A 20,199-nucleotide genomic window follows, 5' to 3' on the forward strand; every position below is an offset into this window, starting at 1 on the left:
ATTTGAGTTTTAATCTTTTTCTTGTCAATATTCCAATGAGTAACAGTTTTCGTTTAACAGAATGTTGCTATGATGTCGTAGCAACAGAGGTTAACTCCCCATACAGTTAATTTTTCACAATTGACTTTTCCTATCTTATAATTGGTCTGTTCCTTTACTTTCGAAAATGGTAAAACCGGCAAAAGTAGCAAAAGTTGTAATCTGCTTCGATATGAATTGTATGGTGTCTGAAGTAAAGGAACGCTTTTCGAGTAAAAAGTTGTAAAACTTGAAGATTCTTGCACGTAAAGGAACAGAGCTAATATTGACATCTTTGTGACGAAAATATGTAGGGATCTACAACCCGGCTTGCTTTAGGGATCTCTAAGAACAAAATGTAACGAAAGGGGAGGAGAGACTTTTTCTGGAAAGTACCATTTATGCTTAATTAATTTATTTTTAATTGTTTCTTTCCAAAAGTCGTTTCTTCTTTATTTTCAGATTTTTGTTACTTTTCGTTTCGGACTTTTTTCAAATTCCAAGAAGAGAGATTTGATTGATTTCGTTCAATGTCAGATTTAGAACAGACAAGGGAACTTTTAAAATAGCAATGTGTGTAGTCCGATTCTATTTTTAGCTCGATGATTGGGACTTCATTTTTATTGCAGACATTTCGAGCTTCATACAATACCAATTGTTTAGAAGTTTTAGTTGTCTGATATGCAGGAAATGTAAGACAACTTCGCGACGACAGTTGTAACAACTTTGGTCTGTTCCAGAACCTGCAAGAATCTACTATTTTTTACTACGTTAACAATTCTTCCTTTATGTTATCGGAAAAAATAGTAAAAATTAGTAGATTTTGCAGTACTGGAGCATACCAAAATGAAAATAAACAGGTGTGTAAATAAAAACACGAACATCATCTCTATTGGATCGATGGAATGGGTAAAATTTCGATGAAGAAAAGATCTGATCTTTCACGACTTCCTTTGCATTGGTTCAAATCCCAATGAAAAGATCGGATCTTTCACGATTTCCTTTGAACCAATGCAAAAGATGACATGAAATCACGTCATCGCAAAGAACCCCTTCCTTCAAATTTTGCTGGGTATGTTTTCATATTTCAATACACTTTCAATGAGGTCTAAGTCTTGTTTTGATGCTAAACGTATCGTAGAATCTGAAGAACCATCTGTCCCGAAAACAATCAAGCGTGGCTTCAAGGAAATCGTAACTATGCAATTGTCATTGGTGCTGGACCCCTGTAAGGTGTATAGGAACGTTACTAGTATCATTATGGCTACAGTAGAAGCTATCGGAGAGGATCCCTACAAATATAAGATCTCTAGAAGCTTTATCCGTGAACAGCAGAGAATAAACCGTGAAAAATAAACCCAACAGCTTCAAGGAACGAGGATATTCAGATCCAGATATTCTCAAAACAGGGAAGAAAAAACGGGTTGATGTTCTGGTATCACATGGCGGTAAAGAACAACTCCTAGTTGTTCCTGAAACTGATAGTAGCTCATGGGAGAAACAAGAAATAGCAGTGTACAAATGCCTAGAAAAATGGGGTCTCGCCACCTCGAGCAGATATTAAGTCGAGAGCTTCTGTACAAAGACATAAATACACTTTACTTTATGTCTTTGTTCTGTACCACCGTACAAACTGGTTAAAAAATTGTTGAGAGGGATTTTTGACTGCAAGTTTGCAAAAAACCCGTATTCTTGAACCGTTTTTAAGGAAAAATATCACTGAGCGTAAATATGAAGATAAAAGCTTGGTGGGTGAAATATTATTTTTGCCGATGAAAGTCGATGAAGTTAATATTATGAACCCGGAAGGACAGTTATGCCATAGGTCAAACTTCTGAGTTATGGCGTGATGCATACATTCTTAACGAACTTTAAGAGCACGACAATAAACCCGTAACATAAATTCCATGTAATTTAATCTAATGGTATACATATAAGCTTAATCGGTTACTTAAAATCGGTACAAAATCCGGGTTCTATATCGCTATATCCGGTTCAAAATATTAGATAACCGGATCTATTTTCCAAGAAAATTTGTCATTAACGTGTTCAGCATATCGGGAGCTATATATGGTAAATATTTCAGATAAATCCCAGATGTCAATATAAGCGATAACTAATGGGTATGTCTACCTACCAATACATAACAAATTACGAATATACAGAAAAACAAAACATTAGTTTTTTCTGAACAAAAACCGGGTAAATGTCAAAAAAGACAATGAAAACGTGACAATATCGATTAGTTGTCAATGAGAACCGTACCAGAAAGGATGAAAGGGACATGAAAGGAATTGTGTTAGAAGAATGCAATGTTCTACAAAAAGATTCGCCATTCGATTTGACTGAAGACACGTAATATCAAAACGAAGCTACAATAACGGCAAACATAGATATAAAGCTATTTTCTCAAGCACCATAGGCGAAAATTCAAAAAATTCATCGCGCGATATCTAAGAAACTTGACCTATGGGGAAAAATTCCTTTTGGGTTCTTAATATACTCACTAAGGGCTTTCATCTCCAAAAGGAATTTTCCACCGCACAGACCTTGTGGCACAATTTGTGGCACAGTGTAATAGGTAGCTACCTACCCGTTTACCCAGACGTTGAAATTACGGGCATAAGTAAATTAAAATATGTATGAACAAAATGTAAGCGTTTGTCATTGAAGCCATACAATGAATGTAAAATGTCCATCTTTCTAAAAACAAAATTACATTTGAAAAAGGAAATGTTTGATGGATAGCGATGCCATTCCACGGCCGATATGTCTGATTAGTTGTCAATGAGAACCGTACCTAAAATTCTCTGAGCAACATTTTTGTGGAATATTTGGATGCTGTAAAACCTCATCTTGTGGTACTTTTACTACGGTTCAATACAGAAAGAACGAAAGGGACATGAAAGGAATTGAGTTAGAAGAATGCAATGTTCTACAAAAAGATTCGCCATTCGATTTGACTGAAGACATGTAATCTCAAAACGAAGCTACAATAACGGCAAACATAGATATAAAGCTGTTTTCTCAAGCACCATAGGCGAAAATTCAAAAAATTCATCGCGCGATATCTCAGAAACTTGACCTATGGGGAAAAATTCCTTTTGGGTTCTTAATATACTCACTAAGGGCTTTCATCTCCAAAAGGAATTTTCCACCGCACAGACCTTGAGTTCCAATTTGTGGCACAGTGTAATAGGTAGCTACCTACCCGTTTACCCAGACGTTGAAATTACGGGCATAAGTAAATTAAAATAAAGTAAAATATATTCGTTTTCATTCGCAAAAATTTGATAATATAGGAAGAAAAGAGTTTTTTTTTTTTTAAATAGACTCCATTTTTGCCCTAAGGCCTTTTTCGGGACATTGGGTTTATTATCTCGAATTCAGTAACACTTACGTACTTCGTTGTTCAGCAAGAAATGTTAAGAACAGAATAGCTTTTAATTAAATGCGTAATACGGGCAAGTAGCTTTAACCGTTCCACAAATATGGGTCGAAATCGCAAAATAGGAAAAAAATAGATTTTCATAACTTCGAGGCCCCAGTAGCACGTTTTAACATATTCGAATTGTGCTCAAACTTTGGCAATCTTAAAATCTAACAATACTAAAAGGTTTAGGCGGCTCCCCAGCTAAAAAATCCCAGATCGATTTCGTCCTTTGAGTTAAAACCAGCCCAATGCTACAAATTAAATTAAGATGCTACAAAAAAGAAAATATTGATATTTTATCAAATTTTACATTTTTACATAGTTTAATAACAAAAAATGGTATTACGATACCATAATTTTATACCCTACACCACACTGTCGTAAATGGTCTCAATAACATAATAATCTGCTGAAAAAATCGATGTTATACGGCCAACAGTCTTAGTTTAGAACACTGTTATGTATTTTTTGATGGGTTTTCCAACTTTAAATGACAATTTTACGACTTTTATGACGATTTTCGGCCAAAATCTGTTTGCATATTCTGCATATTTTTTTGCATATTTTCGCGTGTGGTAGATTGTGACGCCGAACACCAGTATGCGATTGTGCTTGCTATTGCACCACCGTGCCACCCAGAATTGCTGATATAGTTTTCTTTTTATGGTGGTAACGTGGGTTCAAGTTGGTATTTTGCGCGATTACATTTTTATATCCCCAGACTTTGGCCTGAGGGTGTGGACCCCAAGTATGTTTGGACGAAATCTGTTTCAAATAATTTAGGTTCGATAGAGCTATATATTACTTTAAGTCATAGATCGGTCCACTCCATCGAGTATCTCTCACACAAAATTCCGAAAAACTGAAGTTTAAGAGCTCCTCTCGTACAGTTTTGACATTTTTTAGCAGATTTTCCTAGATTGTCCTTGCGTCCTCCTTTACGACGGTACAATTTTTTCGGGGGCAAGTTCATACTTCCTGAGCTCCATGAAACCTTGACAGTACCACCTAAAATGGCAAATTCGCGAGATAACTCTCGCAGAGAGTTTCTGATTGGTCTAAACTTTGCACATTGTATTATTTCATCTAATCATGTATCATGTTGGAATATATCGGTCTCGTCCTTCGGGTACCTCTCACACAAAATTGGGGAAAAGTGCAGTTTAACAGCTTATCTCGGATCGTTTCTTGTGGGTCTTCTTACGATGGCGCAAATTTTTCGGGGGAAAGTCCATACTTCCTGAGATAAGGTGGCGATACAGTCAGTGCATTGTCCCAATTTGAACCTCCATATCTCAAAAATGGTAAAACCTACGAACATATCATACAGGTCAATCTGGTAGAGAATTTTCACAGGTATAATATTTTCCTTAATCTCATTTCGATACCACTTGCGGTTTCCAAGCAAAAACGTGTAAACCTAACAAACCCCTAAAAATGTGAACTTTTATCGCGATTTATTTAAAAAGCGATTTTTTATACCCTCCACCATAATATGGAGGGTAGAATTAAAGTTGTCATTCAGTTTGTAACACATCAAAATATTCATCGGAGACCCTATATATTCTTGATCAGGGTAAAATTCTAAGTCGATATAACCATGTCCGTCCATCCGTCTGTTGAAATCAAGATATAGCTCGCAATTTTTATGATAGAGCGTTGTAATTTGGTATATAAGTTTCTATTATTTGGTATTGCAAATGGGCTATACGGTCCACGTGTTGATATAGCCCCCATATAACGGTAACACCAGATTTTCAGTGTTTTGAATGTTTTAGCCTCATTATCGCACCGATATGGCTGAAAGTTGGTACTTGGTCTTCGTTGGGGGTATAAAACTTTCTCCCAGAAATTTGTCGGTATAGGTCCACGGTATTTTGATGGTTCACATTTCACATGAAATTGGTCGGAATAGGTATTTTGTATTTTGAAGGTTTTAGCCTCATTATCACACCGAAATGGCTGAAAGTTGGTACTTGGTCTTCGTTGGGGGTATACAACTTTCTCCCAGAATTTTGTCGGTATAGGTCCATGCCTTCACATAGCCCCCATAAAATGGCACTTCCCGATTTTCGGTATTTCGATGGTTGTGGCCACAGCAACCTACCGAAATGGCTGAAATTTGGTATCTAATGTTTGTTGGAGGTATAAAACTTTTCCCCAGAAACTTGTCGGTACAGGTCCACGCCTTAGTACAGCCTCCATAGAACGGTACCTCCCTATTTTCGGTATTTTGAAGGTTGTGGCCTCAATCTGAAATGACTGAAATTTGATATTTAGTATTCGTTGGTGGTATTCAACTTCAACCTATAAGTATGTCGGTATAGCTCCAGGCCTTCACATAGCCCCACACCACGGCATACAATAAATTCAGTTTTAAGTTACAAAAAAAAAAAAAAACACAAATAAAAAAGCTGAAAAATAATAAAATGTAGGGAACAAGTTGAGTTTAGGGCCCATTTCCGTCTAACGTTTATCTTACCTATAAATATATCTCCTTACCAATTGAAAAAGGACATTTGCTTCTTCAAGAGAAGAAGCACATTCAACTGCCGCATCAAATTTTCTTTTTACATATCTCATTATCGCAGGAGTTGGCGGTTTTTCTATCCGTATCCTCATTTCTTTTATAAATGTTTCCACTGTGAAGTGTGTTGTATATTTGTTGATATTACTGTTTCCATATCTAATTAGTGTCATCTCCAAGGCTGATAATGATGAAACAAATATTGCTCTTGACGAATACTCCATTTGATTTACAAATGCCTTAAAACGCCCTAATACTTCAAGTTGCTGTTCTAAGTTATAGTCTGCTTCCGAAGACAAGAGTGTAATGAAAGAATCCATTTGTTCCACAAACTGTATAGTATTATTCAAAACATGCATGTCTTGAATATGCATGCATGCTTCCGGGAACAGTTCCGGAAATGCCTTTAAATCGGTCACAACTTGTTCATTAAATATTTTCCGATATTTCTCCATTTTAAAAATATCGAAGTCGTAGGCTCTCTGCAAATATTTTCGTGTATCGCAGTAAGGGTATACGAAGGCGAACTCAAGCTGGGCTGTTCTGTATTTTAACGATCCATTTGCGAATGCGGCCACCATTTTTACCATAAGATGGTATATATCATAGGCGCACATTATGCCGTAATGATGCAGGTCATTTTCACCGTAATTCTGCAATAACATTGTATGCTGCGACGCCGCATCGCAGACGATCAGCACTACCTTTGCAACGATTCTTTCTGCTGCAGTCAAAATTCGTAATACCATCGGGCGGAAAATATCGGCAGTGTACATTTCATGGCCCTCCGTACCAATTACAATTTTCCAATTAATAAAAATGCCAGTTAGCAGGAAGCAATACTGACTCCTTATAACATCGTCTCTGACATTCATACCATCGAAAGTCATGACGCATGATCTTTCACGTCTCGGCATACTGTCAAAGAAAGCTTTCAATTTCCTTGTGGATGAGGCTGTAAATCCCATAGGGGAATTTGGATACCAACCCTCAACTTCAGCAATGCGCGGCAATTTTGCTCCTAGGCGGTCACGGTCATTTATAAAAGCCGTCTTTCCATATAATGCTTTGGTAATCAGTACTTTTTTTTTGATTACCAGTGTATGGTGCAAGGATATTTCCAAAAACTATATCCCTATACATTTGGTGATCTGGATTTTCCGGATTTTGCATTTTATTAAATTTTGTTTGTTTGTTGTTGACTACGCTTGCTTGAATGCCAAAAATCATGTATGTATCATGTAAGTGATGCCACGATTTCATTGGCATCACTTAAGAGTGATCATCACTCCTAGAGCTGGCAAAAAATCGATGGCACTATCGATAATATCGATTATTATTTAAAAATTCAATATCGATAGATAGTTTTGCCTATCGATATTATCGGAATAAAAAATCCTTACCTGAAATCCATGGAAATAAATAGAAATCTTTAGAAATATCTTCAAGGCATGACTCATTAAGCTAATGAGTCTGAAGTCACTGCATTGTTTTGCATTATTTTTCTTGGGTATTGCGATGAAGGTTGATTTTAGCCATTCTTCTCTATAGTTTCCAGAGTTGTATATATAGTTAAAAAGGTTGACTAGTAGGTGTATATTGTTGGAATCAATAAATTTCAGTAATTCTGATGGGATTTCGTCCGGTCCTGTAGCCTTTTTATCTTTCAAGGATTTTATAGCGCATTCCACTTCGTTCCGTGTTATAGGTGTTCCCCTTCTTGAAATTTGCAAAACCTCTCCATAAGGTGATCGTTATCAGTAAAAGGATGGTAATGTATTCCTCCCATATCTGCTTCTTTCCATCCAAGTCAAAGACAGCTTCATTGTTTTCGATCGTATTTCCCTGTTTATCTCCCAGTATTTTTCATAATTTTTATTTTTGTACTTGCTTCGTTCATTCCATAGTTCTTGAATCTCGTCGGTAATCCATTCTTCTGTTCCTGATGATGTTCGTGTCGAGTTTATAACATCTTTCACCTTGTTCCACAATGTGTGCACATTTTCTTCATTCAACTGTTGTAATTGTCTATTAATATTGTTTTCTAGCTCGTTTTTAATTGCCTAGTCTTTAAGTTTTTCTATATTCAGTTTATTTTGAGGCAGTTTTGTCCGCTTCGATGCAAGTTTAATTCGTATATTTGCGACGAGTAAGTTGTGGTCCGATGGCACATTTGCTCCTGGATATGTCGAACATTTTGTAACACTGGATAAATATCTTTTGTTTTATGCGTTTAATCGTAATTTTAGGCTGACTGTCAGTGTTACTGGGTTCAGAACAAGACTATTTGCATGTATTGAATGTTTGTAGCATTTAACGTCCAATACTTTGACTTATAAACAGCATCTAGAAAAAATATTCGATCTTTTATTTTTTAATTTTTTGGTAAGAGCAATTCAACAATAAAAGATAGAATCGGGGGAAATACCAGAAGGAGTAGACGGAAAATCATCATCTTCGAACTTTTTATAAGGCTCGCAGAAATGTAGCCATTTACAAAGTTTGGACTAACGAAGTATACGGTTCGAAAGCTGTCGTGCGCGCCAGCCACTACACATTATGGCCGTAGGTGTTCTTCACAGCTTTCGGGTCATTTTCTCTGCAAATATGGACTTGCCCCTGAAAACCCTTGTACTGTAGTAATGCAGTTGCAAACAAGTAAAGCGTTTCCAAAGAGGTATTTTTATTTATTAATTTATTTCATATTTTTACTTATAACTAAATTATAACCATAGAAGAAGTGAAACCATGACTACTGAGGTCTTAAGCTTACACAGGTACATATATTTACTAACTATCCATAGAGGTCTTAAACTGCACTTCTCTGAAAATTTTGAAATCTCCGAAAGATGGGACTCACCTGACTACGTCGGTTACTTGTTTTATGGACCAACCGACCATCTTCCACAATTTAATAGAAACTTCGAGTGTAAACATCACAGTGTTGAATTCATTCAGTTTCATTTGGTTCCGATAAGTAGCGTCACTAACAAAACGGTGATATTTTCAAAAAGAGAGGTAGGAGGCAAGTCTAAGAAATACCATTGCAAATAGATGGGGGAAACTGCTGCATCAGCTGCTGACGAATAACGATGAAGAAGAAGGTGAGGTAAGAGACGAAGAAGTGTAGGAATTTTTATGACCATACAAAGCGCACAACAATTGCCAATTAAAATTTTTCCACAAAAGACCACAGCATATACAAAGAGACACACAGTCAGAAATACTCGCAAACACTCACACAGACACACATATGAATAAAAGGATGGATCTCAGTGTAACTCCAAAACAAAAACAAAGAAACGAAAAACGTAGAAAAAAGGGTTTTTGTGTACGACTAATTAATTGCTTTGCTCACGTTTTTCGCGCAAAATGTTTACCGGAAAGAATCAATCCAACCAAAGAGGCACAGACACAGTATAGCAACAATAACAGTATAGCAACAGCCATGGAAGCCGTGGTAGTAGTAAACTTTCAACGGCATTCAGCTGTCCCTTGTGGTCCTGCCTTGGAGCCACAAAGCCTGGCTTGCCTTCTTCGGTTTGTTGCAGAAAATCTCAAAGCCAAAAGTTAAGTGATCGGTGCCAAGTGGATAGTGGATGCTCACTTCTGTGTATTTGGAGGGGCTTAATAGCAGCAAACCTATTAGAATGGAAATGAACCAAAAGAAATTCAAGTGAAACTCCCTTTTTAATTCGATGGTTTTGGCTAGATGCTGCTGGCTGGCTGGTTGGCGGCACTTGGTTGCTGTCATTGTCTGTCTGGTTGGCGGCCTAGCTGCCAAGGAGACAGTGTGCCCTGTGATGCTGACTTGCCGGTGTTGTTGGCGATGAAGTTGTTTGTAATTCCAGAAGGCCATACGAATTGATGTTAAGTAATAGCTTTAAAGTTAAATCAACCAACAACAAAAAAAGCGCACCAACATATTGGATGGATGGACGGCTTGGTTCGATCGACAAATCCTCTTGGTGGCTGCCCGGCGTACCATGGCCAGGTTTACACTAAATTGTGATCAGCGATTTGGCTATTTAGTGTTTAAGCTTAAACTAGACATGCTCTACAACATTTTTAGATGGCCTTTTAAATTGATGCCTCCCCTTTTGCCTAGGCAGCCGCCGTTGCCCCCACCACGTCCAATGGATTCTTTCTTCATGTGGTTGGTGGTGCTGGTGTGATATTGAATTTCGTCTCTATTCCATATGGAGTTGTTGCCATTGTTGAAGTTTGTTGTTTTTTGTTGCAGGTTTTAAAGGAAATTAAGTTTGTGTTGTGTGGATTCGTTAACAGATTCTTGTAGATTACTTTGTTTTTTTTTTTCTAGCTTTTTGGTGCATTTGCTGCTCGCTACTCCAACTCCTCCTAACCACCTCTATGGTTGTTTGTTAGTTGGCTTTCGTTTTGTTTTTTCCATTTGGCTTCCTCCATTGGAGATTTATTACTTTGCTCTGGGAGTTTATTTGTTTAAAAGGTCAATTGTAATATTTGTTGCCATCGTCGTCGTTGTTGTTGTTATTGTTTTTGTAGAGAGTACAGACATGATAAAATGATCGAATTAGTAGGAAATGACATACAATTACTAAAGAAAGGTGTTTAACCAATGACACCATTCCAAGAATTTACTTTGTGTTTGGGGAGTGTGTGTGTTTTTTGTTAGCGGAATTGGAAATAGCAAGCGGAATGATAATGGAGAATTGCAAACAAATATATGAGAATAATTGGAAAGTCATTGCAAATAACTATTTTGGGTTAATTAATTGGTTTTAAAGAGATGCTTAACCTTCGGCTTTGGGATTTGAAAAAGGGGATCTGGTAGAGGACGAAGACAGTTTGTCCCATAAACGAAACTAAAAAAAAAATTTATTATCCCCGAACTCTTGCATTCGTCTCTCGTTCTGGTATACCACTCTTTTTGATATTTTCTTTCACGTGTTCTTTCAAAACGCGTAATATACCAGAACAGGAAAGAATGTAGACCTTGGTTAGTTCGACATCGATATTAACCGTCAGAGTAGATAGATCCGTAGATCTTCCTAAAAATTTATCGTTTTATCTCTGAGTACTGATGTTGTTGTTGTTGTAGCAACGCATATATGTTCGTTCGTGTATTATTTCAGTTATCAAGTTCCTCTGTGTCCAGACTCAAGAATTCTGCAACCTGGACTTGTTGCGTCCATAAAGAATGAGGAGACAGGTGAGTGGGGTTATGGGCATATGTTGGGTATCGTGGCGTTAATTCTGGCCCAATACGAATTGAGGCGGCTGCATCGTCGGGATCTTAACTGAGCTAAAACCACTCGTATTTGCCTTGGCAGCTGGCGTTCTTCTGCTGCGATGGATGGGGGATGGTTTCCAAGTATGGGATTCACACTGTATCTTTGTACTGCTTGCGCAACCATGTTGGTGTGAATGCGATTCAAGCCTGCCTGATAGGCTCGTTGATCTAGCGGTTCTCTTTTATACCTTTGAACCTCTCTCTCTCTAGATCATGAAGGTATCTCCTGACGTGCCTGGGTGGGGGGAGCCTGCCCATTAAATCGTGACAGGGATGCTCACTGCGGTAACACCCAAGCAGGTACTGCATCGACAACATCTTATTGTGCTGACGCACCGGTAAAACCTTCGCCTCCTCATGAAGATGGTCCACTGGTGTCATGAGGAGGCACCTTGTTGCAGTCCTCAAGTCGGCATTCTGGCAGGTTTGAATCTTTTTCCACTGTGATGCGCTAACCTTTGCGGACCACGCTGGCGCCGCATAGCTTACCACAGACCGGCATATTGCATTGTAGGTGGTCAACAAGGTTTCATTATCAGCACCCCAAGTGCTGCCGGCCAGCGACTTGAGAACCTTGTTCCTACTTCTGATCTTATTGCAAATAGCTGTGGCATGCGCGGACTTGAACATGCTATCGAACGTTACACCCAGTATTTTAGGGTAGTTAGTGGTCGGAATTAGTGCACCATCGACCATTATGTTCAGTGGGGGCCTCATCTCAGCCGTCCATGTGGTGAACAGCGTGGCTGTGGATTTAGCGGCGGATATTTTCATATTCCTTAGATGGAAGAACTGCACTAGGTCGGCTATGTAGACATTTAACCTATCACATATGTCATCGACGATAGGACCCGACGCCAAGATCGTACAATCATCCGCATACATCACGATCTCTATGCCGCACGGTGGTCGAAAGCACTGATCTAGCGGCGCGAAATTAATAACTTGCAAACGTATTGAGATACGTCACTGAAATTTGGCACAAACTCAGCTTGTACCTGTGGGTAATAATGGGCCAAATATGAACAATATCGGCTGATGTTTTGGTATAGCCCCATATAACGGTACCTTAAGATTTTCGGTATTTTGAGGATTTAAGCCACAATTTCGTAGCAAATTACCTGTAATTTGGTACTTAGGGTTCCTAGTGGTCAAAAAATAATTTCACCAAAAATTTTGGACATAGGGGCACGTTTTGATATAGCCCCCATGTAACCGTACCTCCCAATTTAAGGCATTTTTAATATCATGACCACATTTTTAAACCAACTTGGCTGTAATTTTGCATTCCGTGTTCTCACTGCGTATAAAATCTTCTTACAAAACATTTTCAACACAGATTTATGTTTTGATGTAGCCCCCTTTATGGTACCCCCGATTCGTTGAATTTTTACTTGTTATCCCATATTTAATAACATATTTAGCTATAATATGGTATTATAGTGTCTCCGGGGGTAGAAATCCTCCTTGCAAACATTTCTCAAGATAGGTCCATATTTTGATTTAGCTCCCATACAAATGCACAGCTAAATTTGTATGAATTTCATACAAAATCCCTTTTTTTAAAGTGCAGTCATCAAAAGATTTGCAAATATTTGCAGCCCAAATGTGGTTATTGCGTATCCAGAGAGTCCAATTTCTTTCCCCAAAAAATAATCGAACCTAAGTTCGGCTAAGTTTACAAGATGCACTCTATGGAACAAGCGCGTACAACCCATAAAAACCCCAAAAAATTGAATTTTTGAAAATTTATTGCTATATAACTAAGTACCTCCAGACCCCAAACTAATTTTTATAATTTAAATCTCACCCTCTGCTATTAATTGAATATAAATCTTGTCCAGTTTCATTACGAATGCATTTAACATTTAAACAAATATGAAGTTAATTTTTTTGCAACAATTTTTTAAAATCTGATGCAACAAAAATTCTTGCATTTGATAGTGAATAACTGAGTGAATATTTACAACAACAACAATTAAAAAAACAAAATCTTTGTCTGCGAAGTGTCTGTAATCGATACAATGGAAAATATTTCGCAATTTTATAGTTCGATTTTTTGACTTTTGCGCCGCTAGATCAGTGGTTTCGACCAGTGTGTGCAGTCTGGAGGGTGTGGAATTTCAGAAAGGTAGAGGTTAAACAGTTCCGGAGATATCACCCCTCCTTGGGGAACTCCCTGTTTCACTCTACGGGTTTTGGACTTCTTGTTTCTGAATTCTACAAACGACTGGCGTCCACACATATAGTTGATTACCCAACGTTTCAAACATGGCTGGATATTAGTTTTCTTTATATCCTCGAACAGCTTGGCATGGTTGAGGGTATCGAAGGCCTTCGATAGGTCAAGAGCCACCATCTGAGTACTGATGGGTCTGCTTGCTTAAGTACCTATGACTCGAAGGCATACATTAGCACACAACCCCTGGAAACTCTTTCAAGTAGACCTCTTAGTATCTAGCCAGGAGCTGGTAACTAGCCAATTAAGTGTAATCAGCACTGAAAACAGTTCGGACAAATTAACTCAAACACAAAAAAAAAATTAAATAAATAAAATAAAAAAACAAGTAAAACTGAAAATAAAATATTCTTAACAAAAATGGAATAATTAGTTTCCTTTTTGGTGGAGCAGTTTTGTAACTGCAGGTAACATCAAAAGCAAAATTGCGTTGACGATTTTTGGTGGAGAACTTTCGTAACAACAGAGAACCTCAAACTACACATAGTTCGGTAAAAAAATTGTAGTTAAAATCCTCAAAATACCGAAAATCGTGAGGTACCTTTATATGGGGGACATGTCAAAACATAGAACTACGTTGACGATTTTTAGCGTAGAAGCTTTGTGACCAAAGAGAACCTCAAATGTCGGTTAAAAATTGTAGCTAAAATCCTAAACACGAATTTGCCACTTATCAGCACAACCACATCATTAGCATAGGTACCCAGCAAAAATTCGGATCCAGTAGCCATTACGTAACCCATTACAAAGTAATGTAAACAAGCTTCTTTTCCCATTACAAGTAATCTGAAAAGTAATGGGATACTTCTTAAAAAAATTACAAGGCAAACCTACTTACTTTGCTCCTCACTAAGTAATGAGGATGGTGGCACAGTGAGTGTGTGTCTGACTATAAATCCTAGGGTTGTGTGTTCAACGCTCACTGTCGGCACGCGAGTTTTTTTAATTAAAAAATAACAGTTCGTGGTGCACATGTGCACTGCACATTTAAGTTCTTAAGCAACCCTTAATGTTCGTGTGCGTGGCATAGTATGTAGTGTCTTTGGCTAGAAATCAGAGGGTTCGTGTGTTCAATTCTCACAGCATGCGAAATAAAATAAAATAAAAGTAAAGAAGTGTGATGAAATTAAAAAAAAAATCTCTACATCAACTGTTCTAAAAATTGATTTTTTTTCAACTTACTTTTCAACTTCTAGTGGCCACAGAATAACTAGTTATTCTAGTGGTCATAAAATAACTACAAACTGAGTGCGACATGCCCTTGTAAAAATAATGGGGAAGAAAGGGGGTGGCTGCCAAAAATCCCTTACAAAACCCATGATTTTGGGAGGACTTTTTTTGCTGTGTAAAATGTCACCACCTAAAATTGTAGACGGGAAAGAAAACTAATTATTTAATTTTATAGGCCGTTTATATATAACAAGGTTAACCCAGTGGGTCTGGGTTTCAAATGTCATTTCCATTGTATATACTTCAAACAAATCCTCATAAAGAAGGTTAACCCTGCAAAAAACTATAATATAAACGCCGTATTAGTTCGGAATATTTTATGGTGGAAGGTATAAAAAGTTCGGACCGGCCGACCTTAACGATTTTTTACTTGTTTTAACTTATATGGTCCGCATATATCGTATATCAAGTTTCTCATATTCCCTTATCAGCATTAGATAGGTTAATTATGTGAACAACGATGGGGTTTAGTGAGGATTTTGAAGAGGACGTGGGATTTGCAGTTTGAACCTTACGGGAAAGGGTCCAAGCCTTGCGGCTTTACTGTTTTATGTTAGGCAAGGTATAGATTGCTTCGTCTAGACGATATGATTTGGATTGTTATCCGAAATCGTCTTCAGGAACTACAGAAATCAGAAATCGTCTTCAGAAACTACAGATGCTCTCCATATGTAGTACCTGAAGATAATTATCATCCTACACTAGAGTTGTGCCAAAGGAACTATATGGAACTATCTAGTTCACTTCGCAGTTCCAATGGCCACCATTTTTTCTTTGAACAAACTGCGTATACTTACTATCACACGTTATATTTCATAATGTTACTCATACGCATTGGAACTAGTACGAGGAACTAGGAACTAGATTACCCAACTCTATCCTACACTATTGATAGATCTTGAATTAATGAATAGTAGACCCAATAACATTTCTGCTAAAACTTCGATTAATAGACGTAACTTTGCAAAAACTAATCTTGTCCAACTTTGCTTTCTTCTATGGTGCTCTACGTGGAGTTTCTGCTACGACATACATTCATGTGTTTCAAAGTTTTATTCTGCCTTAGCCAATTCTGTACCTACAATTAAACAAAACAATGATGAGGGTCCTGCATGGTTTACCCCTGCACTGCATCCAATACGTTCAATATAGGTAAGCTCGACCAATTGTTTTTACTGTCAAAATATTTTTCCCAAATAAATTAAATTAATTATTTTTTCCAAATGATTCCGCAACGATTTCTACAAAAATATAAATGTGAATGTTTTCAACCATATAATTATTGCAATTGTCCCTACAAGGGCATAGCTGCGAAAATTCTCTTGGAAAATATTCAAGATGTTGCTGAGACTTTAGTAGAGGTAACAAATCCTTCTTAATTAAACGTTCTTATCCTTCATCAGTCTGCTTTCTATCACTTCAGATTATGATTCTGAGTAACATTCCCCAGCATAAAGCCAAATTATCCGTCGATGTCATAACCTACTACTTTTTGCATTTTGAAGAAATCCTAGAACGCATCGATGCCATACGCCGCAAACGTTTATCCAAAGAAGATCTATTTCATGATCTGCATCGTAAATGTGCCATGAATCGCAGAGAATCACAAATGGCATATTCCATAATTAAGCGGGCATTTCGTGCTTTCTATCATGGGTCCGGTGAGGGAGGTGTCCCCAATCCTTGGTTACCAAAACAATTAAAGCACACTGGAGAATGTATGTGGGCCCATGCAGCCAAGAGAACTGCTCAAGTGTTTGCCGCCTATGAAGGTGCATTTCTGCTAACACAAAAAGCATTGGAGGGAAAAATTAAAAATCTCTATAAAAAGTTGTACGAAAGGATGCAGGCAAAACCACAACCAGATGAAAATCAAGAATGCACCTGTACAGCATGTGCGGCAAGGATAATGAGAGAAAGTTTAAAACCAGTTCGGGTAACAACACAAATGCATACAATTTCCGATCCCTATGAAGAAATCTATAGGAGGGAGGTGGATAAAATGTTATTCGACCAAGAAAACAACGAAGAAAGGGAAAAAGAATTAAATTCGCCCAAATCATGCACTTGCTCCTCACTTCAAAAGAGTAGTGATGATCAGTATTATCAAGAAGCAGATAAATTATGTAATACCGGTTACAGCCAAGGACCATTTGATTGTCGTTGGTTTAGTTGTACCAAAGAAGAATATGAAGATGATGATGTGGACCCCAAGATAACATTGCCTGAAGAATATCCTTGTTCCCCATGCCAAGAGGAGGAAGATAAATTCGATTCATCTTGTGAATCTGAGTGTGAGTGTGAGTGTAATTGTGAAGTTTGCTGCTGTCAATCCGAAGAGGATATGAAATGTGGTGAAGATGGAAGTATTGGGGGTGAGAATGAAAGTGCGAAAGATACTTCATTTATGTCTAAAATGGAAGATGAAATTTCAAGTGAGGGAAGTGCATTAAAAAGCGAAGATATTGATGTTACAGATGATATCGTTAGTCTAAAATGTGCGGATTGCACAAGTCCCGGGAGATTAAAGAATGCAGCCCGTCAAATTTATTGAATTTTCTTAAACGCAAAAAACTTTACAAATAAAATAATAGATCGATTCCCTGTGTGATTTTATTAAAGTCAACAAGTAACAAGTAAAAAAGTATCAATGGGCTTTGCCGAGAGAGATATACCATCAGCCTGTGTGAAGTGAAACACTTTTTTTCCAAAAACGTATATATTTATTTGAAAATTTCAAGCGTATGAACCGACAAATATCTCGTGTACTATTTCAGCTAATATTATCGAACTTTGGTGGGGGAGATACCCGAAGGAGTGGACCTACAAGCACCACCTTCAAATTGTCGTGCTCTCCAGCCACTACATGGTGCCGTAGAGGGTTTTTACATTTTTAGGGTTGTTTTCTCAAGAAGTATGGACTTGCTCCTGAAAAGACTTTTACCGTCGTAACTGAGGCAGTGAATGAAAGTTGCTTCAACGAGGTACCCGAAGGAGTGGACAAATGTAGTCCATATTCGAACCTGATATACTGGGATGGGTAAAGCATGGACCAAATCGGTCACTACTATCAAGAGTTATCATGCGCAGAATTTTTCCGAACATTTTTGAATGGCTTATCTTCGAACTTAAACTAATTGTGGACAAAATTTTACGAAGGCCAAATTTTGGACCGAATCGGCAGATCTGTTCAAGAGTTATCTTGCACTCCAACCACTACACACGGTGTCATAGGGGTTCTTCGTAACTTTCAGGCTATTTCCTCAGGAAGTATGAACTTGCCCCTGATGAAAGTTGTACTGTCGTATAGAGGACAGTGAATAGATGTTACTACAACAAAAATCAAAGCGATTCGTGAACAGGTCCTAAACTGAACTTTTCCGAAATTTGGTGTTGAAGGTACCCGAAGGAGTGAACCGATTGAGTCCATATTGGAACCTAATCTAAGTCTGATAGAAATTTCACGATGTGCTAGGTATGGACCTAATCGGTTATTTCCTTCAAGAGTTATCGTGCGCACAAACTTTCCGAACATTTTCGAACTTTTGTTGGGGAGGTACCGGAAGGAGTGGACCGATGTAGCTCATCTTTGAACTTAAACTAAGTTTGGGCAAAATATTACGAAATTCAAAATTTGAACCGAATCGGTTCATCCGTTCGAGAGTTATCGTGCGATCCAGTCAGCAGGACAGACAGACAGACGGACGGACATGGCTAGATCGACTCCAAATTGTCCGAAACACACTTCGTCCAAACATACTTGAGGTCTAAAACAATTATTTCGATGAGGCACATTTTCATCGTATCAAAGTGTATATACCCTCTTTAGCATAAAGGCTGAGGGTATAAAAATCGTTAAGTTCGACCGGGCCGAACTTTGTATCCCCTCCACACGGTGTGCCTTATTTAAAATTAAATGAAAAGTGCTTACACCTGGGAAGTTTTTGCTGTTTCTGAAACTACAATGCTCATAGATGAGAAATATCAAAAAAAAAAAAAACAAAACAAAACATCGCGGTCAAAGTTCTGATTTTTAAGGCTTTTTTAGGTTTTCAAAATTTTGCTTGGAAACCGCAAGCCGTATCGAAATGGGATTAAAAAAAGTATTGTAGCAGTAAAAATTATTTACAAGATTGTCCTTTAGGATATTTTCGTAGGTATTACCATGTTTGAGATATAGAAGTTCAAATTTTAACAATTTACTGACTGTGTCGTCTCCTTATAAGACAAGGTCATGACTGCAAATTCCCAACTTAAACTTATACATCTCAAAAATGGTACAACCTAGGAAAAATTATGAAAACCAATCTTATAGAGAATTTTCACAGCTATAAGATTTTCTCTAGTCCCATTTCGATAAGATATGCCGTCTTCAAGCAAATCGTGAAAACCTAACAAAAAACCTAAAAATGTGACCTGAACTTCTATATCTCAAAAACGGTAAAACTTAGGAACAAATCATAGCGGTCAATCCTCTGGAGAATTTTCACAAGTACAAAATTTTCTTTTCTCCCATTTCGATAGGACTTGCGGTTTCCAAGCAAAATTGCGAAAACCTAAAATAAACCCAAAAATGTGAACTTTGACCGCGATTTTTTTAAAAATCACTCCAGCGATTTTTTTCTTGGTTTTGGATTTTTCTCATCTATGAACATTGATGTTTTAGAATCCGCGGAAACTTCCCAGTTGTAAGCGGTTTTCATTCAAAGTTAGTTAAGGTGCACCCTGCATAATATTGTTTTGTAGGGGGCCATACAGTCAGTACATTGTCTCAATTTGAACTTCTATATCTCAAAAATGGTAAAACCTACGAAAATAACATTCAGGTCAATCTTGTAGAGAATTTTCACTGCTACAACATTTTCTTTAATTCAATTTCGATAGGGCTTGCGGTTTCGAAAAAAAATCGTGAAAACCTAAAAAGCCCTAAAAATTTGAACTTTGACCGCGATATATTTGAAAATCCCTCCGGCAATTTTTTTTGTTTTTGTTTTTTTTTTTTGATTTTTCTCATCTGTGAACATTGTGGTTTCAGAATCTGCAAAAATTTCCCAGGTGTAAGCACCTTTCATTAAAATTTATTTAAGGCGCACCGTGTCCACCATAAAATATTTGTAACTAAAATGGTTTCCTTTCCTGTCCACAATTTTAGGTGGAAAAGTTTTTCGACCTCGGATACCACAAATGCCTAAATTAGGCCAAGAAATGTATCTAAAAATACCTTCAATCGGGAGGTACATTTATATGTGGCTATGTCTTAGTGGGGACCTATGTTGACAATTTTGGGTGGAGAAGTTTTTTGACCACAGGGATCCTCAAATGCCATGTTAAAGTCGATTTGGTAAAAATACCTAAAATCCGGAGTTACGTTTCTAAGAAATTTTACGATGTACAGAATTTCGGCCAAATTTGATATTCAATCCGTAAGTTATGGTGCTCATCCATCACTTTAGTTGGTGCCGGCAGGACTTTTTTAGAGC

The 20,199-nt window shown here is 37.5% G+C and overlaps 1 protein-coding gene across 1 annotated transcript; it reads left to right on the forward strand.

The window, feature by feature from the left end:
- The first annotated feature begins 15,925 nt into the window (after positions 1-15,925).
- LOC141391387 (uncharacterized) lies at positions 15,926-17,319 on the forward strand. The gene is made up of 2 exons (XM_073964289.1): positions 15,926-16,080; positions 16,143-17,319. Exons 1-2 carry the CDS (start codon positions 15,943-15,945, stop codon positions 17,271-17,273), a joined length of 1,269 nt encoding a protein of 422 aa, XP_073820390.1. The 5' UTR covers positions 15,926-15,942; the 3' UTR covers positions 17,274-17,319.
- The last annotated feature ends 2,880 nt before the right edge of the window (positions 17,320-20,199 follow it).

Source organism: Musca autumnalis, unplaced genomic scaffold, assembly GCF_047663935.1.
Source record: "Musca autumnalis isolate F117 unplaced genomic scaffold, ASM4766393v1 scaffold_1, whole genome shotgun sequence".
NCBI lineage: Eukaryota > Metazoa > Arthropoda > Insecta > Diptera > Muscidae > Musca > Musca autumnalis.